We start from the raw sequence: 27,946 nt of genomic DNA, 5'->3' as shown, positions 1-27,946 counted from the left end.
GGCATCTCAGTTCAAGGGAGTATCACCCTCATCTCTCAGAAATACTTTGGCCACCCTATGCAGAAAAAAACACGTATTTTGTGCTAACAGTCATTTGCCCTGGGACAAGTGCACAGGACTCCTTCAGGTCTGGCCCAGGGGGTCATTTTTCTTTAGTTTTCCCACACCCCAAAGCAAAAATTAAGATCTGTTTTGCATTCTAGCCTAGCCTCTCAACTCTGAGAGTTTGGCCTCTACACACCACTCCCAAAGTTTTCCTGTCTATCATGCACCCTAGTTTAAAATTACTTGTCCCCCACATTCAAGGCCTGGCAGTATCCCATTGCCCGACACTGCTTTGATTACATTATGGGAAATACATTGCTTTTATCTATAACTTCCTTTTCCACACATTTTTTTTTAAATTAAAATTGTTGTTTACTTATTTCTTACGAAGCATGCTATCATTTTTCTTATTATCTGATCTCTGCTGTGGCGAGGCTAAATTCCATTGGCAATGGCTCTCTGTCTTCCTTCTCTCACCATCTCCAGTAGTATTAGAGGCCTTGCAAAGAGCAGATGGCCAATTAACAATAGAGGGGAAACAATACAGACATGAGAAATAAATCAAATTTAATACAATTCTATTTCTCATACAATTTGAAGGAGCTAGGAAAATACATGTATATGTTACTTAATTTTACAAGAAATGAACAAAGATAAGTAAGATTTAATAAAAACTACTTATGTTGAACTTTTTGTTTTCCCTAATATTTTTATAAGATTTTTTTTTTTTACATTTCCACAACTCTTATTCTTATGACAGGTGACTTTGCTGTATAGCAAATAAAGAATATATTGAAGGCTTTTCAATTGGTTTTAAAAAACGAAAACTCTTCATCAATAACCACACCAGTAATAAAAGTGACGTCTATAACATTAATAAATTTATATTCTAAAGCAAATAAAGCTTCAATTAGAGGGAAGAACATTTGAAAATATATAGAGACCTAAAAAGTACACATCTACAGAAGGAAAGGAAGCAAAAGGATAAAAACTTGGTTTCATGCAGAGCCCACTACACTCTTCTACTTAGAAGGCTGACTGCTGTCTTCAAACTAAGGGGAAAAGCCAGCACAGGACCTCACTAGATGGGGGAGTAGCTGCGGGACTTGGAACAGGAAGGTACAGTGCCTTTGGGAATATCGGCCGCCATGGCTAAGGCTCTAAAGCATGCTCTGTCTTCCTCATCTCTCAAAGCTTGGTCATATAGGTCTGGGAAGGCACTGGGGATCGCACCATTGAACTTGGCCACAGCCTCCAGCACTTTCATCATGCCGATCTCAGCATGGGCTCTGGGGCCCCACAGGAACTCGTAGCGTGGAGGGTCACTGTTGGGCACCTGGCAGTATTCCAGGTACATCTGCTGCACCATATCCTCGGTGATGAGCTTCCTGGGGTCCCCAAAAATGATGTGCTTTTTTTCAGGACGGATCCCCACGACACTGAGGAACTCCCAGATATGCTGTTCTGTGGCACGGTTGCCATTCATGAAGATGACACCCAGGAGCATCTTCAGGAGACCGGTCATGGACTCTTCACTCTCCAGATATCCCTCATCTGGTAGGCCCAGGTTGTTGACAACGGCATAGCTGTGTTTTCTGTGGTCATTTTTCTTCAGCTCAAGGCCATAGATCAGCTCCATGCGTACGGAGGCTCTGCGGAAGATCTCTGGGAAGTGCTCCTTGTACTTCCTTTTGACCACCCTCTCCATCGCTGCCTGTATGATGGGCTCCTTCCTTTTGACCTTCTCCAGTAGGAAATGCACCAACTTATTCACACTGCTGGCTAGAGGATCTCTGAGAGCCCTCCGAAAGGAGGGTGTTGCCACGGAGGTGCTCGCACTTCCCTCCGTTTGGCTCTTGGCACCTTCATCAGACTTTGGGCATGAGACACCTGCCTCAGGAATGCTAGTGGCTGCGGCTTCCTGAGGCTCCTTGGATGGGCTAGGAGGAGGAGAGCACTGGGGTGATCCCACAGAAAGAGTAGAAGAGATGGACTCTTCAACCTCTGCTACTGTATCCTGACCATCCGTGAGACTCTGTGTCTCAGTTTTGGCCTGCTGACGTTTGTCACGGGCACGGCCCTTACTCTTCTTACCACGAGGCATGACGATGCTGGTCAGGTACAGCAGGCAGGAGTTTGGACAGGAGAGAAGGCGATGCCGGCACCTGCAGGAGGGAGAATGAGATGGTGTGTGTCCTTCAGCAGGGACATTCCACCTTACTTTATTTTTTTTAATCTTTTTTTTTAAATATTTTATTTATTGATTTTTAGAGAGAGGGGAGAGAGAAAGAGAGAGAGAGAGAGAGAAAGGGGAGGAGCAGGAAGCATCAACTCCCATATGTGCCTTGACCAGGCACGCCCAGGGTTTTGAACCAGCAACCTCAGTGTTCCAGGTCGATGCCTTATCCCACTGCACCATCACAGGTCAGGCCCCACCTTACTTTAGATTAAAACCACTTCTTCATGGGCTGAGGGCACTGATCTAGGAACCAACAAGGCTGCTGTTCAGATCAGGCTGTCTCCAGTCCACACTGCGGAGGAAGGTAGAGTGAGCCTTAGGCCAGAGCCATAGAATCCTACCTAGGGGTTAGCTCGGCGTCTGCAGGGGCTTGTGAGGTAATCTGTGCCCTGGGTTTGGGGAGTGCTCTCAGGTCACGTTCAGCACCATCAAGTTAATTATTGGCCAGACCCGGACCCTCATCCACGCTGCTGCTCTGAATAGAACACTTCCAACCTCTGAGATGGCACAAGAATGAGGTGAGATGGTCTGGCAGGGAGCACCCATAACTTACATGTCCCTAAGCCCTCCCTGTCCTGGACTTTAGGGTTCTCAGAACCCCTACCTGGGTTCCAGGTAGGGGCTGAGGGCCCTCTTTCCTGCTGACTGTTGACTTGACCTTCACCTTCCTGTTTAGGGTGGGTGGTCCCTCAGGCCTCACCCAGTTTCCCTGCTGGGCACTGCTAGGTCCAGGGTCTCCTGTCTGTCTCTGTTTGAAGCCTCTCTCACACTAAGGTCAGCTCCCACTCAAGGCCCTGAGCAGAATTGAGTTTGGACTTATCTGGCTGCATTTGCCTGGCTTTTGCCAAATGAGTGAAGCACCAATCAAATGGAGGCCTCTTGTGAAAGCTGCCACAGGGATACACTCCAGTGTTGGACTTCAGCTGATTCAAGCCAGTTCGGCAGATCCAATACCTCATTTTTTGTTTAGTTCAGCGAACTGGTTGTTAAAATGGCACTTGTAGTCAGGGTTCTCTTTAAGGTGGGAGCTTGGGCAGCCGCCTAATGTGGTAATCACAAATTTACATTCCTTACTCTATTTTAACGTTCATCTGCACAACAGTGTATTCTAAGCGCCCATAGTTATTTCATTCCATCCACAGGTAAAAAAATTGGAAGTGAGAATGCACATCAATAACCAATATGGTAACATCTTTAAGAATTTTATTAGTTTTTTGTCAGGTATTATTTAATATTTTTTCATTAATATTTTTAAACTCTTTATTATAACATAATCCAGTTTTGCATATCTCTTATTATTATTATTTAAGTATTAAATGCATTAAATAATAACCTATTTTTCAGTATATCACTTTTTTATACTTAAAATGGCAATTAGGTAACAGAACCGGCTGTCAAATTATTTGACTCCCACCACTATTGCAGTCTAATTCTGACTGACCCTCAAATGTGTTTCTAGGAATCTTCCCTCTGCTGAGCTGTGACCACACCGTTCAGGTGAACACCTTCCCTTCTCTGTGATCCCGAGGAAGCAACTGAGGGGCTTCTGCCTGACAAAGGCTGAGCCTCCCTGAATGGCGGTGCTCAGGGATTCTGAAGTGTCCCGTGGTATGACGTCACTGGTCCCCGCAACCATCCAGCTCCTCACCCTGAATCTCCCCATGTCCTGGACATCCTCCGTCTGCTGACTGCTGCCAGCCCCTTAGACCGAGGCCCCCACCTCCCTGACCCTCCCGAGAACAAATGTTGAAACCCCCGGGATTTAGCCCTGCCCACCCCCTCCCAGGCCGATGTCCGGAGCCGGCACTGCGTGGCTCCGTTCTGGGATGTTGGACGCCATCTTTCCTCACGAGGGTCACCGTTTTCCCTGTAGGAGGCCTGGGGTTTCTCTGCCAGTCCGACCTGAGCCAGAGTCCAGCACCCAGAGGACAGGCCTTTACTTGCTGAGACCACTCCCCGTCCCCACCCGCGCCCTTGGGGGGCAAAGGGACTTTGGGCCTAGCAGGCATGATGGGGCCTCCTGGGCAGGAGGCAGGGGCGAGGGGCGAGGCCGGCCTGTGTGACCGGTCTCCCTTCAGGAGAAAAGGGGATTGGGCTTGTCTGGAGCTCAACTCGCTCTTTTCTCCGGATATTTGGCACCTTGAGACTGACAGATGTGGTACTCCTGTGTCCACTCACCCTGGGCAGCAACTTTCAGGTTAGCCCTCACCCACCACAGCGCAGGTTGGAAGAAGCTAGGCTGGGCCACTTCCGGTCATGTGCTTTGGGCACCTGGAAGTGAGGCTGCACTGGTGGGGGGAGGGGCGTCCACAGACCTTGCACATACGGGCCTTTCACGGGCTCTTAGGAGGTGCAAGATCTTCTCTCCCTGCTGCACTGAGTTCACTGGCCTCAGACCAAGGCTTTCATTTCCCTCAGAACCCTAGTAGGAAGTGTTGGGGGCCTGAATTTAGCAGCCATGCCTGGGCCTCCCAATACCGACAGTAATGGGTGTTCCCCTCAATCCCTCTCAGTGTCTTCCCTTGGTTCCCTGTAGGTGCTGATCTTCCTGCTCTATGCTGACCTGAGGACCTCCCCTCACATCAAAGACCTCAGCTCTCTGAGACCCTTGATCTGTGTGCAGGTGCATCTCACCTGGCCACACCTGCCTGAGGGCTCCCTGAGATATTTGCAGGGCCTGAGAATCCAGGGGTGCCAGTGTCCTGGGGTAGGCACCTTTTTTGAATTCCAGCCTGGAATTTCTCCCATTCCAATCTTAAAACCTTCCTTTCCTGACCACGCCCCTCAAGAACCCCCTGAGTAATTTGGTGTGTTCCTTGGCCTTCACCTGACAGCTCTGCCTTAGACCTCTATTGAATGAAATCAATATCATTGCTCAGTATTTCTGGAATGAATTTCTTTTCTTATGTGCAATACTGTTACTTGTTATTCTATTTTATTGTTTTGAGTTTTTGACAAAAAGTGTGTATATAAAGTATCAAATGTGATGTTCTGATACATGCATACATTGCGAAATGATTAGTATAATCAAATAATTTAACAGATACCTCCCATATTTACCATTTCTTTGTTTATTGTAAGATATATTTGTCATTTCAACAACATGAATGACCCTAGAATGATATGTTAAGTTAAATAAACCAAACATAGGGTATGAATTTCACATAATCTCTTAAATATGGAATCTGAAAAAGAAATAGTCAAACAGAGTTGAATATTGGTTCCAGAGACTCGGGTCGAAGGAAAACGGGAGATGTTGATCAAAGTGTACAAACTTTCAGTTACAATATGAATAACTTCTAGAATCCTACTGCACAGCATGATAATAGTAGGTATGAATAATGTATTTTATACTTGAAATTTGCAAAGACAGTAGTAGTTCCAGCTATTCTGTTTTCATTCACGCCCTATATTTTATAAAATGACTATTAAAGAAACCCAGTTCTACCCAATAAAAAATGTTTTAGGTGTTTATTAGGACAATCTTTGGATTTTTACTACCTCAGGAGGCCCAAACTTTGTCACTGTCCTTTTACCCATGGTCCTGGCACATGGGACCTGAGGTGCTGCCTCAGGGTCCCTCAGTGAAGTAGTAAAAATTCATTGTTCCAGAGCACACTGGAAAAATCAAAGGTGGAACTTTAAAAGCTTTACTCTAGCCAATCCTTTCTTCTACAGACCTGTCTTAACTTTAGAGCATGCCCCCAACTGTTCCCAAACAAGTACTAGTTCAATACAGACACAGTACAGGAGCTTTTCATTAATTTTTTACTATTATTGTTGATTTTTTATTTATTTCTTCTATAGTTTTTTCACCATGGATGATTTTGAGCGGAGTAAATAGCTGCCTACGTTTGGTTGTCATCTTGGAAACTATGGGTAAGGCACTAAATCTGTAAATAATTTCAGAATTGACACCTTTACAATTTTGTTTTCCTGAATAAACATATATACTTCTTTATTTGGGACTTTTTTCCCTCTAAGTATATCAGTAAATTTTTATAATTGCCTCCATAAAGATCTTTCAGAGCTTTGTTAGGTTTCGTTGTAGGTACATTTTAGATCTTGTTGCAGTTTTGACTTGTATATTGTCCATTACATGTTCTAGTTAGTTATTGGCTATGTATGACCAATACATACATTTGATTTTGCTGCAGTGATTTCCTATATGCCAGTTTTTTGATGTTTCTTATATATTTGAATCTTGTATTTGCCTATTACTTTAGATATTTTATTTATAGGATCATGTTGCTACTATTATTGTCTGTTTCTTTTCATTATTCATACCTCTTATTTATTTTATTATTCTTCTGCATGGCTGTGTCCTGCTATATATTCATATCCAGGTTTGTGGTACCATATTTCTGTGTGTTTATTGGGAATCGTTCTAATATGTCACATTTATGTATATTTGCTGATGATTTTACAATATGAAAATTCCATTCTTAAAAGTTTGCTAAAATTAAAAAAAAAAGTTTGCTAAAAGTTATTACCATGATTTTGTGTTGAAATTTATGAAAAGATTTTTTTTTATATTCTTGTACATGATCAAATGATTTTTCTCTCTTATCTGTTAGTGTAGAGAATCCTGATTTATTTTTTCTAATGTGATAGCATCTTTGTAGACTTTTGATATGATCTATTCTTTATTAATTCATCATTATATTGCATATGTCATGAAGATATTTGTCTTCATATGAGTGAACTTGGCTCACATGTTCTTTTTTGTGTTTTATATAATATATAATAATATATTTATACAGTAGTATATATACTATTTTAATTCATATTTATTTTTAATTTTATTTTTTAATTAAAGCTGACATTAAATATTATTTTGTATTAGTTTCAAGTGTTCTTTTGTTTCCCCAGGGTATTCTTTTTTAGTCTTTGTATCAAGGATAACTAGCTCATTAGAATGGATGAGTCATTTCCCATCTTTTTGCGGTTTGAAAGAATTTATTTAAAATTTTGATTTGTTTCTCCTTTACCTCCAAACTTAGCTGGTCTGGGAACATTCTGAGGGTGCTTTGGATTTCAACTACAGTTTAATTTGTATTGTTACATTAAATTTTCTATGTCTATGTGGACTTATTTAATCATTTATATTTTGCTAGAAATATCCACTTCAGTTGGAATTTTAAATTTAAAAGTGTGCTATTTATAATAAAATCGTGTTATCATTGAAATGTTCAAACATATATAGCAGTTCGTAGAATAATGAACCAATATAACTGGCACTTAGCATCATTAATCCTCAATAGTAATAGGAAGAAACTTGAACTGATGAAGGCTTATATATTTATTTGTGGTTGGTTGGTAATAGTACTTCAGAGGTGACACTGTGTACTTCCATTAGGAGATACATGATGTCTGCTATCTTCTTTGTGATGATGTTGGAAGTCATTAAGGGTTATTGCCCTTATCCATTAATCCATTAAGGAGCTGCAGAATGGTAATTTTATCGCTCCTTTGTGTTTATTAACTAAAATAATTCTCTAGGTTGGATCTTTTCCTTATCCAACATTTATTATCCTGATGCAATGGTAAAGTATTTATAATATTCTCCTGTAGCCTTTAAATCTCTTATGCAGGTATGTTTCATAGAATTTTCCTTAACTAATGTCACTTATTTCTGCTTTTTTTTTTTTTTTTTGTAGTTGGTAATACCTAAAGTAAGTGTTATAGAAACGTTTTGAAAAACTGGTTTTCATTAGTGGGCTCTACTGTGTTCTAATTCATCATTTCTAAATTTGTTTTCATTATTTTTTACCTTGCAATTATTTAGGTGTAATATGCTATTGTTTCTGAAGCTCTTGAATCAGTTATGTGTTTAAAATACTTTTCTGTGCCTGAGCAGGTGGTGACACAGTGAATAGAACATTGGCCTGGGATACAGAGGACCCAGGTTCGAAACCTCAAGGTCACCGGCTTGAGTGCAGGCTCATTCAGCTTCAGCACAGGTTCACCAGCTTAAGTGAGGGGTCGCCACTTGAGCATGGAATCATAGACATTACCCCATGGTCACTGGCATGAGTCCAAAGGTCACTGGCTTGAAGCCCAAGGTTGCTGGCTTGAACAAGGGGTACTGGCTCTGTAATAACAAACAGTATCAACATGAAATTAATGAAATACAACTTGTAAATTACAATACAAAGTATCTGGTGTCTACTATTTATAGGTACATATAAAATATATAATAAAAATTAAATATATAGCTATAGCATAGAGAAATTAATGAAAACCCAAGTGAATAGAGAATCACCATATGTTCATGGAGAGGAGTTCTCAATATTATAAACATATTAATTCTTCCCAAATTTAATTTACACTATATGCTATACCCAATTCTTCCCAAAGAAAATTAATAGGATTTGTGTATGAAACTTGACAAGTTGATTCTTTCTTTATTCTCTTATTTAGAAAATTAATCTAGCCTGACCAGGCGTTGGTGCAGTGGATAGAGCGTCGGACTGGGATGCGAACAACCCAGGTTCGAGACCCCAAAGTCGCCAGCTTGAGCACAGGCTTATCTGGTTTGAGCAAAAGCTCGCCAGCTTGGACCCAAGGTCGCTGGCTTGAGCAAGGGGTTTACTTGATCTGCTGAAGGCCCACGGTCAAGGCACATATGAGAAAGCAATCAATAAACAACTAAGGCAGGGGTCCCCAAACTACGGCCCGAGGGCCGCATGCGGCCCCCTGAGGCCATTTATCCGGCCCCTGCTGCACTTCTGGAAGGGGCATCTCTTTCATTCGTGGTCAGTGAGAGGAGCATAATTGCCATTGAAATACTGGTCAGTTTGTTGATTTAAATTTACTTGTTCTTTATTTTAAATATTATATTTGTTTCCGTTTTATTTTTTTACTTTAAAATAAGATATGTACAGTGTGCATAAGGATTTGTTCATAATTTTTTTATAGTTGGGCCCGCCAACGGTCTGAGGGACAGCGAACTGGCCCCCTGTGTAAAAAGTTTGGGGACCCCTGAACTAAGGTGTCACAATGCACAACGAAAAACTAATGATTGATGCTCCTTATCTCTCTGTTCCTGCCTGTCTGTCCCTGTCTATCCCTCTCTCTGACTCACTCTCTGTCTCTGAAAAAAAAAAAAGAAAAAAGAAAATCAACCTTAACAGGGTGACATTGATCAATAAGAGTACATAGGTTTCAGGTGAACATTCTATAACATTTGGACTGTTGATTATGTTGTATACCCATCACCCTAAATCAAATCCTTTTCTGTCACCTTATGACAAGCTAATTCTAACCTTTAATTTTACTTGCAAATGTCAGTGTAAAGTCAGTATATCCTTGGTAAAGAAAAAAAATGAGGACTTACTCCATTATATATTAACATTTATCATTTTTAAAAGTATAGTAATTAAAAATTTGTGGTATTTGCTGATATAAGCAAATAGATTGATAGAACTGCATAAGTATCCCCAAACACCCACTTAAACATGGACATATTTGTTTGGCTATATAAAAGGGAGAGATATCTTTCTGTCTTTGCAGTCTTTTTAGCAGATTGCCTGTGATAGGTGTCACATTTTGGTTTAATACTTATTAAATAATTAAACTGTTTTCTTTCTTTTTTTCTTTCTTTTTTCTTTCTTTCTTTCTTTCTTTCTTTCTTTCTTTCTTTCTTTCTTTCTTTCTTTCTTTCTTATATTTTGCAAAGAGGCATTTCTAAGTTGGCAAAGGAGTTTATTTCTAATTAGTTACCCCCAAGAAATCTGGCGATGAGTACAAGACACCTGGAAGCTCCTAAATCAAGTTTATGAACAAGCAGAAGTTCTGTGGACACACAAAAGTCAGCTAAGAGCCCTTAAATTCCCTTTTGGGATAAATGTCAGAAGAAACAACTTCTTTAAATTCAAGATTTTACTATTAAGTAAGCATGGTAATATAGACTCTAAAATCCCATCAGGATCACCGGTAGCTTTGATGATGGAAATACAGGAAAAACCGGTAACGTTGCCTGCAGTTCTTTCCCTTTAACAGGCATTATCCCTCTGTCACATTAGGAATGGTATACCTATAAGAATCTAGTCTTGCAGTGGCCCAAGGACACTTCCTTTAAATTGGGAAAATAAGCTTTTGCAGAGATTCTCAGAAAGACCTCATCTTAACCAAATAAATTATTGGTATTAATATTTAGCCTGACCTGTGGTGGTGCAATGGATAAAGTGTCGACCTGGAATGCTGAAGTCACCAGTTTGAAACCCTGGGCTTGCCTGGTCAAGGCACATATGGGAGTTGATGCTTCCTGCTCCTCCCCCCTTCTCTCACTCTTACACACATTCTCACTCTCTCTGTTTCTGTCTCTCCTCCCTGAAATGAATAAATAAAATAAAAAATAATAAAAAATTTAAAATATTATTAGTATTTTTAGGATTAATACCATTCCTACAGAAAAGTGAAATATGAGTTGGCTAGCCAGAAGAAAACTATTGGAAAAGCAGGAGGGGAAATGAGAGAATTAAAGACCCATTCTCAGAGAACCTCCTTCCCTGTGGCCCAGCCCTCTCTGTCCTTCCCCTCTTTTCTCCTTATCTTTTCCAACATCAAATCAACTCCTGGAGAGGGCAGGGCAATGATATTTTGGATATGTGATTCCCTTTATTACAGGATTTCCCTGCACGGGGGGACTAAGGCATAACTATGTTAATTGCTAATAAATTAACCTGCCAGAAGGACATGGGTTTGCATACCTCATGCCCTAGACCAGGCAAGGCTAACAGTTTTTGCCCCCGAGCCAGATTAGAAAGAAAACTTTTTTCACAGACTGGACGAAATTAAAATTTAAAAATTTTAATACAAAAACGATTCATTTAAGTAAACAAAATTTTATTATGTAATTTGTTTATAAATAAATGTAAGTGAGTGAAAAAATTTTAATATAGAATATTACTATAATTACATACCATATAAGTATCCAAACTGTATGACAATCAATCAAAACAATATTTAATTAATAGAATGAGCTTGAAGGGGTTATACCGCAAATAAAACAATTATTTCGTTTTACAAACAGCCTCTGTCCTTTAGCACCTTTTCAGTAATCAACTGCAGCTATTGTCTATGCTACAATGTCACTTGATTCAGCACACTTGATCACAAAAATAATGAATTGTTTGACCTTGGGTGTGCACTGGCAAATTCCACCTAAAAGAATGTGGGTTTACCAAATAGCCAAAGCAATCCTAAAGAAAAAGAATGAAGCTGGGGGCATTACAATACCTGACTTCAAACTATATTATAGGGCCACGACAATCAAAACAGCATGGTATTGGCAGAAAAATAGACACTCAGACCAATGGAACAAAATAGAAAGTCCAGAAATAAAACCACATATATATGGTCAAATAATTTTTTATAAAGGGGCCAACAACACACAATGGAGAAAAGAAAGCCTCTTCAATAAATGGTGCTGGGGAAACTGGAAAGCCACATGCAAAAGAATGAAACTGGACTACATTTCGTCTCTTTGTACTAAAATTAATTCAAAATGGATCAAAGACCTAAATATAAGACCTGAAACAATAAAGTACATAGAAGAAGACATAGGTTTTAAATTCATGAACCTTGGTTTTAAAGAGCATTTTATGAATTTGACTCCAAAAGCAAGGGAAGTAAAGGCAAAAATAAATGAATGGGACTACATCAGACTAAGAAGTTTTTGCTCAGCAAGAGAAACTGACAACAAAATAAACAGACAGCCAACTAAATGGGAAATGATATTTTCAAACAACAGCTCAGATAAGGGTGTAATATCCAAAATATACAAAGAACTCATAAAACTCAACAACAAACAAACAAACAATCCAATAAAAAAATGGGAAGAGGACATGAACAGACACTTCTCCCAGGAAGAAATACAAATGGCCAACAGTTATATGAAAAGATGCTCATCTTCATTAGTTATTAGAGAAATGCAAATAAAAACTGCAATGAGATACCACCTCACACCTGTTAGATTAGCTGTTATTAACAAGACAGGTAATAGCAAATGTTGGAGAGGCTGTGGAGAAAAAGGAACCCTCATTCACTGTTCGTGGGAATGTTCAACCATTATGGAAGAAAGTATGGTCGTTCCTCAAAAAACTTAAAATAGAACTACCATATGACCCAGCAATCCCTCTACTGGGTATATACGCCCAAAACTCAGAGATATTGATACGTAAAGACACATGCAGCCCCATGTTCATTGCAGCATTGTTCACAGTGTCCAAGACATGGAAACAACCAAAAAGCCCTTCAATAGATGACTGGATAAAGATGTGGCACATATACACTATGGAATACTACTCAGCCATAAGAAATGATGACATCGGATCATTTACAACAAAATGGTGGGATCTTGATAACATTATACAGAGTGAAATAAGTAAATCAGAAAAAAACAAGAACTACTGGGGAAACTGGAAAGCCACATGCAAAAGAATGAAACTGGACTACATTTCGTCTCTTTGTACTAAAATTAATTCAAAATGGATCAAAGACCTAAATATAAGACCTGAAACAATAAAGTACATAGAAGAAGACATAGGTTCTAAATTCATGAACCTTGGTTTTAAAGAGCATTTTATGAATTTGACTCCAAAGGCAAGGGAAGTAAAGGCAAAAATAAATGAATGGGACTACATCAGACTAAGAAGTTTTTGCTCAGCAAGAGAAACTGACAACAAAATAAACAGACAGCCAACATAGGTGGGATATAAAAATGAGACTAAGAGACAGGGACCGGAGTGTGGTGGTTATGGGGGGGAGAGGGAAGGAGAGGGGGAGGGGGAGGGGGAGGGGCACAAAGAAAACTAGATAGAAGGTGACGGAGGATAATCTGACTTTGGTTGATGGGTATGCAATGTAATTGAATGACAAGATAACCTGGACATGTTTTCTTTGAACATATGTACCTTGATTTATTGATGTCACCCCATTAAAATTAATGCAAATAAAATAAATAAAAAATATTTTTAAAAAGTTTAGAAAATGATGAACCTCTCTTAATAAACATAATTTCAACTTTGGGAAACCATAGCATATTAAATGAGATGGAGGATGTCGTTTTATTTCTTCTGTTGTCCAGGGATTATGCAAATGTTTGCAGATTCCTGTAAACTATCATACAATCTATCCTCCTCAGTGCTCTGGACAAATAGAGCAGATGAATGAAACACTTAAAAAATAATTACTTTGAGTGATGGGCACACAACACAATCAACAGTTCAAATACTATAGAGATGTGTACCTGAAACCTATGTATTCTTGTTAATCAATGTCACCCCATTAAATTTAATAATTTCTAAATTTAAAAAATAATAATAATTAGTTAAACTTGAGTAATCTACTAGATTAAAATGGCCCTACTAGGTTAGAATTTTACCATCAACCTTGCTTAAAGTTAAAGAAATTAAAGTCATCCCTTTAAGCCAGATTGGTATCACTGTCTTTGAATTTATGCTTGGCAGATCTATGAGTCTGGGTCTGAGACCATGTTCCATGCCCATTTTAACTGATTCATCTCCTAATCATTTTAATGTTTATAAGTAACTATTTTTCCTAGAAACCTTGAGACAAAGTCAAAAGGACTTGAATGAACCCTCTGGAAGAACTCTGTCACCCTAATCAACTGGGAGATTTCATTTACATCAAAGTATTCTAGAGAAAAGACAGGTTGTGCCCACACTGGAGAGACATTTTTTAAGTGCTACTGATCAGTCATATGACTATCAATGTGAAGGAAAAACCCAGATGGTTCATGCTTCCTTTGTGAAACCAGCCATTCAGGAAGAGAGAGACTGATTCCCCTTGAGGATTTGAAAATCAACTTTTCCAGAGTAACTGAAATTGATATTGACTTCAGCTGAAAGGAGGTTATTCTAGCCAATTTACTATTCTAATAGACTTCTTTGCTGTTCTGTTCATAGTAGTGGCTATTTCAAATACTTTAAGAATCATGTTTTACTAGAAACAAACAAACAAGTTACTCATTAAAATTTGACTTGGTCTGTTTAATGCTGGGAGAAAAAATAATAATAATAATGACAAAAATCCCACAAAGCTCTCAGAGGCGCTCACTTGTACAGACCCAGCGCAATTAGCTATAAATCAGCTCTAAGATATAACTACTTCTGGGACTATTCCTATTCAAGAGGAAAAAGCAAGTATTAGGATTATGACTATCCTGAAAGAGAAAAAAAAAGGTACATAAATTACCTAATTAATACTCAAATAAATATGATTTCATGGAGAGAGACTTTAGAGGACAGGTCTAGTGTCACTACATTAACCTTGGGAGGCAAGTTCTCTCCAGTCCCAATATATATAGATAAATAAAGGTCGTCTGTTATTCATGGAGGTTTAATTGACTACTATACTAATATAACTATTGATTTGGACCAGTGTCAAATGTTCATAACTTGGGTTTGTCCTCAAGGTTTCAAACAATTAGAGCCATGTACATTTAACACTGGAAGTTCAAACTCTACTCTTCAACAGGTTCCTCATATTAAATAATAGCCAAGGGTGTCTTTGTGTTTTAAATCAGGGAAAAATTATCTGGGGAGATGGAACAATTACTAAGAGGCCATCATGTCAGTGTTATGTTACTTATGTGATTGAGAGAAACTCAGGAGAAATTTATTGGACCTTGAAAGAAAAACTCTTAATTAAGAGTTTAGAATATCAGGCTGTAGAGTTAAGCTCCCACTTAGGCTTGGATTGGGCAATATTTTATATGGAACTAGTAAATAATACTCTGATAGTTAATCATTTGAAAGCTTGAGCAGTAAAACATCACAACAGTTTGTAAAATTAATGTAAGATGATGGAGAATTTTTGCCCATTACTAATTAAGAAACTGCTTTAACTGTTTACCATGGGTATGATATATTTCAAGATTTTTCTCCCAAGGCAAATAATGTACTGATTTTTTCAATCCATCCTACTTTAATCCTATAATTTTATTGTTTTGAAATTTATTATAGACTTGTTGGACACTTAGATGACTGCAATTTGCCCAAAGAAAGGTAGAAATGATAGTGAAAAAATTTAAAACTATAGTGTTACTATTTTGTAATAACAGAAGGGTATTGTAAGGATAAATAAATACAAATAAAAAAATAATAATTCTTCTGATGCCAGCAAAAAAAGTAGTAAGACTTCCAGCACTCACCGACCTTTATTGGAACATTTAGTTTAGAACACTTATAAATATATAACCTTTCTCTTTTAAAAGTTAAAGTAATTTCTTGTGAATTTTACAATCTAAGAATGTTTTTCTATTGGATAAAGTCTAACACAGAGGGCCACCCCAATTACCAGGTTCATTGAGGAAGAAATATGTATGACAAATGGTGACATCAGTCCTCTTACTTGAAGACTTGTGATCTTTTATCTTGAGAACCTATATGTAATGTGTTGTACTTGCTTGACTATATAAAAGGGTGAGGTTTTTTTTGTTATCTCTTTAGTTGTTTGCCTGTAGTGCACATCATACTCCAGTTTAATGCTTATTCAATAATAAAACTTTTTTCTTTTCTTTATGATCATGTTGAATTTTGCCTGAATCCTGTGATCTTGGAAAAAGTGACTGTTAAGAAACCACCCAGGCCTGACCTGTGGTGGTGCAGTGGATAAAGCGTCGACCTGGAAATGCTGAGGTCGCCGGTTCGAAACCCTGGGCTTGCCTGGTCAAGGCACATATGGGAGTTGATGCTTCCAGCTCCTCCCTCTGTCTCTTTCTTCTCTCTCTCTCTCCCTCTCTCCCTCTCTCTCTCTCCTCTCTAAAATGAATAAATAAAATAAATTAAAAAAAATTAATTTCTTTAAAAAAAAAAAGAAAAAAAAAAAGAAACCTCCCAATTTTGTGTTCCAGAAAAAAAAAAAAGCTTACTGCAAAGAATCACTCTTCACAATATAACTTAGATAAGACTTGGGGATGCTTCGTTACCTACAATAAGGCCAGACCCAGATCCGCAAAAATCCCATTCTTTGCCTCATAAATGATGAGCAGAACTGTATGTCCCTGCTGACCAATTGAAAAAAAAATGCATATTAGCTAAACTTTGGATAAGCTCTTCTCCTTCAAACCCCTACACTTTGGCCTACTCTGACATAAGTCAGCATACATGTTGAGAATACAGTGGCCTTAGGGTAGCATACTCTCTGATTTATTGTCCAGTCACACCGTCCTTACCATCCCACTTTATCACACACCTGATTTTTTCTAGCCTTGTTGACTCTTCTCTACAAAAGAACAGCTCTTTTCCCCTGATGATTGAAATCTCTGCAGATCTTATGGTCACAGTTTCTCTCCATTAAAATAGTTCCATTTCCTCTATTTCAAAAGTCCCTTTCCATCTCTGCAATGATCCTTTTCGAAGCAAGTTTTCCCCTTACTGTGGCAAAGGTCCATAATTTATTGTAGCTTATTGCTTTCACACAGGAAATAATTCAAATGCAAACCACCACAGAGTTTAAAACTAAAGAGAGTTTAGTAGTGAAACAGTGAAACTGAAAGTGGCTATTCCACAGTCAGAGGAGCCCCTCCGTAGTGGGAATGACTTTTATTTTGAAGCTCATTTAATCGAGGGGTAGGGCATTCAGTAAGAATGAAGAATATTCAGGATTTTTCTGGAAAAGGGGTAGAGACTTTTGGGAAAGGCCCTGTAAGGTATTTTCCGCTGAGGAAGAAAGAAGGACGAAGTCACCAAGTGTGGACAAGCAAAAGATTTATTTGGAGTTCTCCTGGGGGAGGTTCACTGGTCCCCAAGACAGGGGCCAAGGAAGTCATGCCGCTTCTCCTGCCTGGGGGTAATTTATAGCTTTGGTAGGGTGGTGGTGGGTTGATAGGTCGTGGCGAAATTTCATTGGCTGACAGACAGTTGTCTTTTCACAAAATGCTCCTGGACCGTTTCTTTTGGTGGTCATGGGCATGGGTGGTTCCTCATGTGACCTTCCCCCATTGCCAACCGACCTCACAGGCCCCATCAACCATTTTGCCTTTTCATATGGACTTCCATTTCTGATCATGGTGGTGTGAAGTGTTTATGGTTATTTATATGATAATATATCACAGTGAGCACATAATGCAGTTAGTCACCAATTTGCATCAAGCTGGCCTTCTGCTGATTTTAAGCCATAAATTTGTTGGGGGTTGGTCTTACTACCCCCATGATAGTCCTTATCAATTACAGCTGTTTCCTCACATACCCAATCTAACAATAAATCTCTATTTGCATACTGGCGAAACAAAAAGACAAGGCATCTGTCCTAACATCCAATGAACAACGGTGAGATAGGGATAGGATAACACTACAGATGATCTGGTTTAGAAATAAGCAAATGGGAGATACAAGAGTCATTTGACAATAGCAGCTTTGAAATGCCAATGGGCAAATAAATATAGTCAGTTCCTTGACTAGATTTCAAAGTCAGAATAATTCCTCTAGCTATCACTTTCATCTTGTGGGTTCTTGTTTCCACCTTCTGAGTTATCCTTCCTCTTTTTATGGATGATAGCATTTGCAGTTGGGAATTTAAAACAAATATCTTGCTAATTGTGATTGAATGAATGCACTGGGACAGGTACTTATAACACCTATTTTGCCTCCCCCAGTGGAAAGTTTCCCTAATCCAAACTTCAAGAGTAAGTGCTAAGAGCCACTGTGCATTGTCAGCTTTAGTCTCTCAATTCTGAGATACCATCTGCAAGTGTCCCACAGCCTTGCTGCACCGACCACATAGCCCCAATTAAAACTTCCATTCCAAAGAATAAGTGCAGTATCCCAAATGTCCAAATGAATTTGCCTCAGGGCATTTACATTTAAAGGCTCCTGCCTGGGCTCCCACTGCTCCACTCCTTTTTAATTGGCCTAGGCAACCATATTTCAGAACTTCCAACTGCTCCTAGGCACAAATCCCTAGCATCCCCAGGATATCAAAGTGTTTTCCAAAGAGCACATGTTCAATTAATGGTTAGAAATGAAATAAGCCAATGAACATGCTAATTAATTTGTTTTAATTTATCCTACTCCTTGGATAAATTAAGGAAATTTATATTTGCATCTTTTAATTTTACAATATGATGGGCTGTAACTATTAATTAGGAAGGCCATGAGTCGATCATCTTTCACATACCTATTTTTTTATGCCCCATGATTTTACTACTGAGTTCTTTTATATTTCCAAAGACATACCTGCTCAATGCCATGATATCTTGTTCCAGAAGGCAAAATGAGATGATAGATTTCCCAATTTGATATCCAAATTACATAGTTCCTACTTTTAAATCTAATACTGAGAAAGGAAATCCCCCTTGAGATAAGAGGCTTCAAGGATATTTTATAAGTTAGGCCAAGCATTCAGAGAGAGTTTGTAAATATGATTTTATACTTGTGTGTAATTTACACCAGCTCAAGATGGCCGATCGCATTCCTGCTTACGAAGGACTGTTATATTGTAAATGAAGAGGTTTTCATACTTAGAAGGTTTTGAATAGAAGGAAGAAGGAGACTTGGACCCCGTCCCTTCTCCACACCTGGGGGAAAGAAGGTAAAAAAGCCAGGAATGTAGGAGGGGGAAGGGAGATTTGAGTAGCCCTTTCCTCTCCCCTTTCCTTCTCCTTAATGGAGATTTACAAATGATTATCCTCTGGCATCCTGTAAGCCCCCTCCCATCCTGAAATCATGTGATTGACGAATATACCTTAAGACAAAGGAATCACGAGACTCATGAATGTGAATTTATGTTCTGTAAAGGGTATAAAAGATGTAAGAAATCTAATTTTGGGGAGCACATGTCTTTGAAGCTATAGCCCCACATGCTTTGCTGGCTTTTATTAACAAATTCTCTTTTTCCCCTTATAGTTATCTGAGTGTCAATCCTTCGAGATTTGCTCTCCTGCAACAATACAGAGTAATGAATGTATAAAAAAAGTGTTGATTTATAAACTTATATTCTGAAGCTATTTAAAAGGGACAACAATTTGCCATATTCTTATAGAGTTAAATATAATATATACTTACCATATAATGGGCCGATGCTACCATATGGTAGAACAGGCACTTTCTGAGAATATACCCTAGACATCTGAAAATATATGTTCACACAAAACACCATATACAAATGTACATAAGAACTTTACTTATAATACCCCCAAACTGGAGATACCACAAATCTCCTTCAACGAATGAATAGAGAAACAAACTACTATACATCCATGCAAGGGAATACTACTCAGAAGTCAAGAGGATAAACTACTCACAATGTGAATTGGACCCCAAGTACCTCAAGTGCATTATGCTAAGTAAGAAAGCCTATCCCATAAAGTCATATAATTTTAAACTGCATTTATAAGACATTTTGAAATTGAAAAGAATTATACTAGTGAAGAATAGGACAGTGGTGGCCAGGAATTACATTTGATGTGATTACAAAAAAGGAGTGGTAGGGAGTTTCTTTTGGGTTTTGGAAAAGTTCTGAGCCTTATTCTGGTAATGGCTGCACAAATTTATTCATGTGGCAAAAGTGTATTTAGTGATATAGTGAAGGAAACAAAACAACAAAAAGCACTGATTGAATGTTTGTTTGAATCTGATTGTAATTTAATACTATACCAATTTCAGTTTCTGAGTTTGATAAATGTACTATCACAATGTTAACATTTCTTTGAAGCTGGTTGTAAAAACCACAGGAAATCTCTAATACTTTTTATGATTTCTATTCAAGTATAAAATAATTTCCAACTAAAGGATTTTAAATAAACAAGGAAGCTGCAACTTCTTGTACAATTATTAGTGTCCAGTTCTTCTTTACTTATAAGACAGAACTTCTGAATTCTATTGAAATTTACTTGGTCACTTGATGATAATATGCTTCTGATAGACACTGTGATTTCAAATAAAATGCAGATCAATGCAAACGTGATGGGATACGAAACTTTTGCCTGTTAATGTGGAAAGATAGGTAAGGAATAATTATCAGGTTATGATTGGTGGAAAAGATAAAGCAGCAATCAAAAATAAAAAGGAAAAATCTGCTAAGGGAAAATATACCAAGTTTTATGGTATAGACTAGTGGTTGCCAGAGATTATATTTGATGAGATTATACAGGCAAATAAAGCATATTTCTTGTCTCCTTTGCTGTATTTCAGTCTGACTCATTTGCCACTTAAGCAATGTATGTAACCATAGAAACACAAATCATCTCAACATTATACAGTAACCTCCTACAGTGAATAGTAATTTACATTGTAGTACTGATCATATGATAACCTTGAGATTGGCTTTCAGAATTTTTTAAGTCCACCTAGTCTAGATTATTACCTGGATAAGAGATAATATATTAAAATTATTATAAAAAGATAGATAATAATATAATAAAAATAATAATGATAATTCTGGATTCCACTGTCAGTTGAATAAGAAACGGCCATCTCCATGGGTTCTCCATCCACTCCGCAAATGTTTGCATTTTGAGTCACCTTACTGTTCCAGGACATATCTGCTGGCAACATCGGCCACCAAACAGCCACAGGACACTGGCATCTGACGTGCCAAGAACTCAGGAACCATGCCGGACAGTCTGAGCTGGGGATACCATCTAGATTACCTTTACCAACATGTCCACACTCAACCCTTTAGCCTCAGGATTTAGGCTCAGGACATCTCCCTTCAATTTCCCCCTTCTTGCAGTTGCAGGCCCCCTTTCCCTGCTCATCAGTATTTCTGGCCTATCTCAACTGTCATCACTTTCCAAACATGCCTATTCATATTGCCCCAAACTCAGTGGAGGAGGACATTGTACACAGAGTGGAAATAAAAATCTCCAGCAACCGTCAACACAGCTCTCAGCCAGGAACACTGAGGAGGGGGCACTGAATCACCAGAGTACCCAAGAAATGTAGCTCTCCCAGCACCCAGCATCACTAGATGCTCTCTATACTCTGTCCTATGGTGAGCAAGGAGGATTCTAAGGTAGGGTGGGATGTTTGGCATGCCTCCAGTCCTTTCACTCAGTAGACCTGCTCATTCAGACCACCTCACAACTTCTAGTTTAGTAGTGGCAATTCAGAGACTTGCCAAGTCTATCTTTTAAATTTGTTTTGGACCTTCCACCCAGATTCCTCACCTTCTCTTTTGATTGTCCCTTCTCCATCTTATGCTGAACTCTAGATCCAGAATGCTGACTTCCAGCCAGCCTTGGGCTCTCTAGATGAGCTTTTTACATACAATCTCTCTCATGGACTTCGGCAATGGATCTGACCTCAGATCTTCACTAAGGGTATCCTGCTTGGCTCCACTGCCTATCAGCTGATCATTCTGATCAAGTCCTTGCTTTTCAAAGTAAAGGAGGGGCATCTTGTTGATACGTCAGTGTAAAGTATGCTTAAAAGAATCTGGGTTCTCAAAGCATTAATGCAGCCTGACCAGGTGGTGGTGCAGTGGATAGAGCGTCGGACTGGGATGCGAAGGACTCAGGTTCAAAACTCCGAGGTCGCCAGCTTGAGCGTGAGCTCATCTGGTTTGAGCAAAGCTCACCAGCTTGGACCCAAGGTCACTGGCTAGAGTAAGGGGTTACTTGGTCTGCTGTAGCCCCATGGTCAGGGCACATATGAGAAAGCAATCAATGAACAACTAAGGTGTTGCAATGAAAAACTAATGATTGATGCTTCTCATCTCTCTCCATTCCTGTCTGTTTGTCTCTATCTGTCCCTCTCTCTGACTCTCTCTGTCTCTGTAAAAAAAAATAATAATGCAGAAATTCAGCTTTATTCAGCATAATGGATTACTTTAACACTATACTCAATTTATTTTTTAAATAGTAATGAGACATTATCTTTCACCCTAAAGTTTGACTAAAATTTAAGACTGATGAAATAAAATGCTTGTGAGAATGTAAGGCATTCACACACATTAATGTGAGAGACTCTGAATTGGGATGGCATTTTGGGATCAGAAGTTCAGCAATATGTGTCAAAATTTTTAATCTGCACACTATGCCCTCTTTAATCAAGTTTGCCTTTTGCTATGTGTTTCTGATGAGAAAGCATGCACATTTGCCCAATATTTCATGTTCAAAGATGTTGATTTCAGTCTTATTAACCATAGCAACAAATGGGAAACAATTTATATGTCCATTAGGAGGAGACTGTTTAATTATTGCATAAACAGAAGTAAGATAATTCTTACTTGTTCATTTTGGAGGCAGGCAGATTGGAACATAATGATTGGAGTTCCCATGATATTTGATTAACATCTCTGTGTAAGCAAGACTTGCCACACCTTGATTGTTCCTATCTCATTCTTCCTGACGATCTCTCCTTCAAATGGCCAACAGGTACATAAAGACACTCAGTATCACTGACCATTGGGGAAATGCAAGTCAAAACCACAATGAGTCATCACTTCACACCAGTTAGGATAGTTATTATACAAAACAAAAATAATTAAATATCAGTGAAAATGTTGAAAAATTGAATACCTGTACACTGTTGGTGAGAATGCAAAATGGTGTAGTTGCTGCAGGAAACAGTATGGAAATTCATCAAAAAAATTAAAAACAGAACTACTGTATGTTCCAACAATCTCATTGCTGGGTATATAATCAAAAGAATGGAAATAAGGATCTCAAAGAGATACCTGCATTCTGATGCTCCTCACAACACTATCCACAATAGCCAGGTTTTGGAGACAACCCAAATATCCATCAAAGATAGATGGTGCTACACAAATTTTCTGACACCATTTTTTTTATATAACACATATTCTTTATCCATTTATATATGAATATTATTCAGACTTAAGAAATCTAGCCATTTGCAACAACATGAATGAAACTGACAGACACTATGCTAAGTGAAATAAGCCAGTCACAGAAGGACAGCTTCTGCATGATGTCCCTTATATGCAATACCTAAAATGGTCAAACTCATAGAAGCAGAGAGTAGAACTGTGGTACCAGGGAATGGGGAAGGGGAAAATGGAGGATTTGTTCAATTGGTATAAAGTTTCTGTTATGCAAGATGAATACGGTTTAGAGATCTGTTGTGCAATATAGTGCCTATAGTTAACAATACTGTATTATGCACTTAAATTATTTTTACTTTTTAAATTTTATTTCTTTTTTTAAGTGAGATGAGGGGAGATACATGGAGAGACTCCCATATGTGCCCTGACTAGGATCCACCTGGCAAACTCCATCTGGGGCCTATGCTCTGCCCATTTGGGGCCAAGCTTGCAACCAAGCTATTCTTAGTTCCTGAGGTGGAGGCTCCACAGAGCCATCCTCAATGCCTGGAGCCAATGTGTTTGAAACAATCAAGCCATGGGAATGGGAGGAGAGGAGAGAGAAAGAGAATAGGGGAAGAGGGAGAAGCAGATGGTCGCTTCTCCTGTTTGTCCTGACCAGGAATTGAACCGGAACATTAACACACCAGATCAACACTCTACCCCTGAGTCAATCATCCAGGACCTAAATTTTTTGAGAGAGTAGATCTCATGTTAAATGTTTTTACCACAAGAGAAAAAAAAATGAAAGGGACACAGGAAACTTTTGGAGATGATGCCTATGTCAATGACCTTGATCATTGTGATGATTTCACAGGTGTATACATATGTTCAAATGCATCAACGTGTACATATTAAAGTGGTGCAATTTTTAAAATATATAAATTACATCTAAATAAACATATTATAAAAATAGAATTCTAGACAATAGTTAAAATAGTGTGGTGGATCTCTGTGTGCTCTCATGGAAACATCTTGCATTCATTTTATTAAGTGGCAAGGTCAAAAGCCAGAACAATCTGTCCATTGTTAATGATGTATGTGAAAAATTCAATATATCTTTATAGTACATCTTTATGTGAAAAAATGTCAGATCAGCTTTAAAATGACATACATCAGATTGTTAATTGTGGTTACTTCTGAGGAGGGGGATGAATTTTGAAGAAAGGAGGACATTGTAATTTATCTGTATTTGTAGAATTTTTTCAACAAGAATATATGTACTATTACCTTTGTAATTAAAATATTTAAATACATCTAACCACAAGAATTGTAGTTGTGCATGAATCAGATAAAGTTACTGCTAGCTAATGCAGCAGACAAGATTTGCAAACCTGCACCGGCTTAAAACAACAAAAGTTTATTTCTCATATATGTAAAATGTGATGTGGACAGGCAGGGGCCGTCGCTGTCACATGACCCAGGTATCCAGGCTGATCCCATCAAGTGTCTCCACTTTCCAACAAGGAATCTCTGGTTTGTTGCTGAATAGAACAGAAAACATGGAGGTAGCATAATGGTTTTCAAATATTTTGGCTTGGAGGTGACAAGCATTGTTTATGTTCACATTGTAGTGTCGTCAGTTGTCACATGACCCTTCACAAGTATAACTGATTTGGGAATGTATAGTCTCTCTTTCAACCCAGGAAAGACAGCAAGATACCATGTGAATTAGCACATGCATTCTCTCCCATGAACTGTTACATAGTAGCTGGAATTAACACATGCAATCTCTCCCATGAATTGTTACATAGTAGCTGCTCAATCAAAAGCAACTACTAGAAGTTGTGAAAACACCCCCCCTCATTCCCTGGTGGAATTAGTTTGCCTTGCAACATTTTTTCCCATTAGTCTATGTGGGAGGTGCTTTCAAATACTGAATCACATTTAGTGTTCAAAAAGATACTATAAGATGTCAATAGGGAGAATTTACCTTTTTCACTCAATAGCACCTTTCTGCACTTACCTTTGAAGAAAACCGTTAAGTGTTACTAGGATGAGAATGTTCTATTGAAGCATGGTTAAAATCTTGAGTCCTAGAAACCCTCAGTGTGGCTGAACGTGCAGGAAACTTTGACAGGTGTCAGTAAGCACAAGGAAAAAGCCAGCATTTTCCTCTGGAGCAAGTACTGAAGTAAGAGGCAGCAGAAGAATGATGCATTATTTTAATCTTTGCTGTTCAAGATAGCGTGGTTTCCCTGTCTGGGTAACTTGTTTGGTTAGAGCATCATCCTGAAGCACAGAGGTTGCTGGTTCAATTCCTGGTCAGGCACAGACAGGAAAAGATTGATGTTCCTGTCTCTCCCTTTCTCTCCCTTCCTCTCCTTTCCTCTCTCTAAAATCAATGAAATGAACATTAAAAAAAATAGCATGGCTGTTAAGAAAACATTTTTCCTCTCTTAGAAAGCCTCTAAGTTTTGAAGAATTCAGCCTCAGTAGACGTTAGTTGCAAAGTGATTTCAATGATCTTTCTCCATCTCCAACACCCGAGGGAAGCTTTGGGTATTGACTACGTAGGTAAGCTCACTCATCAGTGTATGAGCTCAGTAGCCAGTCTCAAATAACACATCCCTTTAAAATCCAAGTGGTAATATCTGGGTTGTTTACAAAAATACCCTAACTTCAATTACCAGTGTATTCCAGAAGAAATAAGACTGTAATCACCAGCTCATTTGGAATATACTTTGAGACTGTTGTAGAGATGAGGGGGGACTGTGGTTATACATTATATGGTATCTAAAAGTCCAGGACAGACATTGCTCAGAGACATGTCAGTTCTGGGTGCCTCCTGCCAGTGCACCATCTTGGATTATTCTTATGCTACTTTATGTCAACGTTTCCCTTTAGAGGAAGGTACCTTCACAGTACATCTGCAAAGAGTTGGCACGCTCTAATGAAGGGGAGGGCAGGAAACAGGGTGCAGTGTCCAGACGACAGTGAAGAACTGGTCAGCATATGGGGTCTCAATTTGATCAGAAGGGCACCCCCAAGGACTTACAGTCCTCCAAAAACCAACGCTGCCTTGATATTGTGATGGACAAGAAATTGCTGTCATCTGCAACCTCTTCTTCCACACTCCTTTTCTCTTACAGTTTATGACTCGACCTTCCTTATATGACCAATGCTGGGGCTAAACTCTACATTCTATGGGCAGTGGCTTCCTGTCTTCTTTTTCACACCATCACTGGTACTACTAGAGGCCTTGCAAAGAGCAAATGGTCAATTAATACTAGAAGAAAATGAAAACGACATGAGAAAGAAATCCAATTTATTATAATTTAAATTCTCATACAGTCTGAAGAAGCTCAGCAAAAACATGTATATGTTATTTAATTCAACAAGAAAAAAAAAGAGAATAAAGCGATCTAAGATTTCAACAGAAATTACATTTGTTTCACCATTTTGTAATCACTAATATTTTCCTGTAAGGTTTTTCAGGTTTTTATTTAAAATCTTATTCCTATGACAGCCGACCTTACAGTATAGCAAAAATAAATAAATAATAAATATAATAAATAAATAAATAAATAGATAGATAGATAGATAAATATATAGAAAGCTTTCCGACAAAAAACATAACTCTTAATCTAAAACATCACCAGTAATAAAAGTGACGTCTATGACATTAATAAAGTTAGATTCTAAAACAATTAAAACTTCAATTTGAGGGAAGATTAAAAAATATAGAGAAACTTCAAAATTACTCATCTACAGAAGTAAGAGGAAGCAAAAGGATAAAAATTTGGTTCCTCCTCACACAGGTCTGGGAACTGTATCATTGAACTTGGCCAGAGCATCAAGGAACTCCCATAGCTGCTCTTCAGTGGCATGGTCGCCATTCCTGAAGATCATGCCCAGGAGCACCATCAGGAGACCAGTCATGGACAGGGCCTCATCATCGTCCAGATCTCCTTCAACTGGCAGACCCAGCTAGTCGGCAAGGCCATAGGTGTGACTAACGTCGTCGACTTCCCTCACCTTGATGCCAAAACTCTCCTCCAAATAATCAACGGATCTGCGGAGGATCTCTGGAAAATGCTCCTTGTACTTTCTGTCGACCACCTTCAGAAGTGCTGCCTGTGGGATGGGCTCCCTCATTTTGAGATTCTCCACCAGGAACTGCACCAACTTGCTCACATTCTTTTCTAGAGGATCGCTGGCTGCCTTCCGAGAGGAGGACGTGCTTGCTTTCCCCGCACCTTGGCTCTTGGCACCTTTAGCAGATCTTGGGCATGAAAATCGTGCTGCAGGACAGCTAGTGGCTACAGCTTCCTGAGGCTCCTTGGATGGGACAGGAGCAGGGGAGCTCTGAATAGAATCTCCAGAAGGAAGAGAGGAGGAAGACATTTCAACCTCTGCTACTGTAGCCTGAACAGCCGTGAGGCTTTTAGTCTCACTTCTGGTTTGCTGACGTTTCTCACGGGCACGGTCCTTACTCTTCTTACCACGAGGCATGGCGATGCTGGTCAGGAACAGCGGGCAGCAGTTTAGACAGGAGACTAGGCAATGCCGGCACCTGCAGGAGGGAGAATGAGATGGTGTGTGTCCTTCAGCAGGGACATTCCACCTTACTTTAGATTAAGGCCACTTCTGCATGGGCTGAGGGCACTGATCTAGGAATGTGCAAGGCTGCTGTTCAGATCACCCTGTTCCCTGACAACCCTGCGAAGAAAGTTAGTGTGTACCTTAGGCCAAAGCCATTGAGTCCTACCTAGGTGTTACTTTGGTGATTGCAGAGGGTCAAGGGAGGTTTACTGTGTCTTGGGTTTGAGGAGTTCTTTTAGTTCATATTCAGGATCATGATGATAACTATTGGCCTGACCCTAGCCCCCACTCCATGCTGCTGCTCTGAATGGACAACTTACA

General features: G+C 39.0%; 1 protein-coding gene and 1 non-coding gene across 2 annotated transcripts; one reads left to right on the top strand and one right to left on the bottom strand.

Annotated features, from left to right (window-relative positions):
• Positions 1-1,126: 1,126 nt before the first annotated feature.
• LOC136386216 (melanoma-associated antigen B1-like) lies at positions 1,127-2,149 on the bottom strand. The gene has a single exon (XM_066357723.1). The coding sequence runs from the start codon at positions 2,147-2,149 to the stop codon at positions 1,127-1,129; it is 1,023 nt and encodes a 340-aa protein (XP_066213820.1).
• A 20,309-nt stretch (positions 2,150-22,458) lies between these two features.
• Positions 22,459-22,596, top strand: LOC136386623 (U8 small nucleolar RNA). The gene has a single exon (XR_010747988.1). It is a non-coding gene; the product is annotated as a U8 small nucleolar RNA (small nucleolar RNA).
• Positions 22,597-27,946: the final 5,350 nt, after the last annotated feature.

This window comes from Saccopteryx leptura, chromosome X (assembly GCF_036850995.1).
Source record: "Saccopteryx leptura isolate mSacLep1 chromosome X, mSacLep1_pri_phased_curated, whole genome shotgun sequence".
Taxonomy (NCBI): domain Eukaryota; kingdom Metazoa; phylum Chordata; class Mammalia; order Chiroptera; family Emballonuridae; genus Saccopteryx; species Saccopteryx leptura.
The sequence above is the reverse complement of the archived record's forward strand: the minus strand, read 5'-3'. Positions and strand labels throughout refer to the sequence as shown.

Bases quoted from the DNA above. Each gene is read 5' to 3' on its own strand.
- LOC136386216 (XM_066357723.1), bottom strand. From the start codon at position 2,149: ATGCCTCGTGGTAAGAAGAGTAAGGGCCGTGCCCGTGACAAACGTCAG.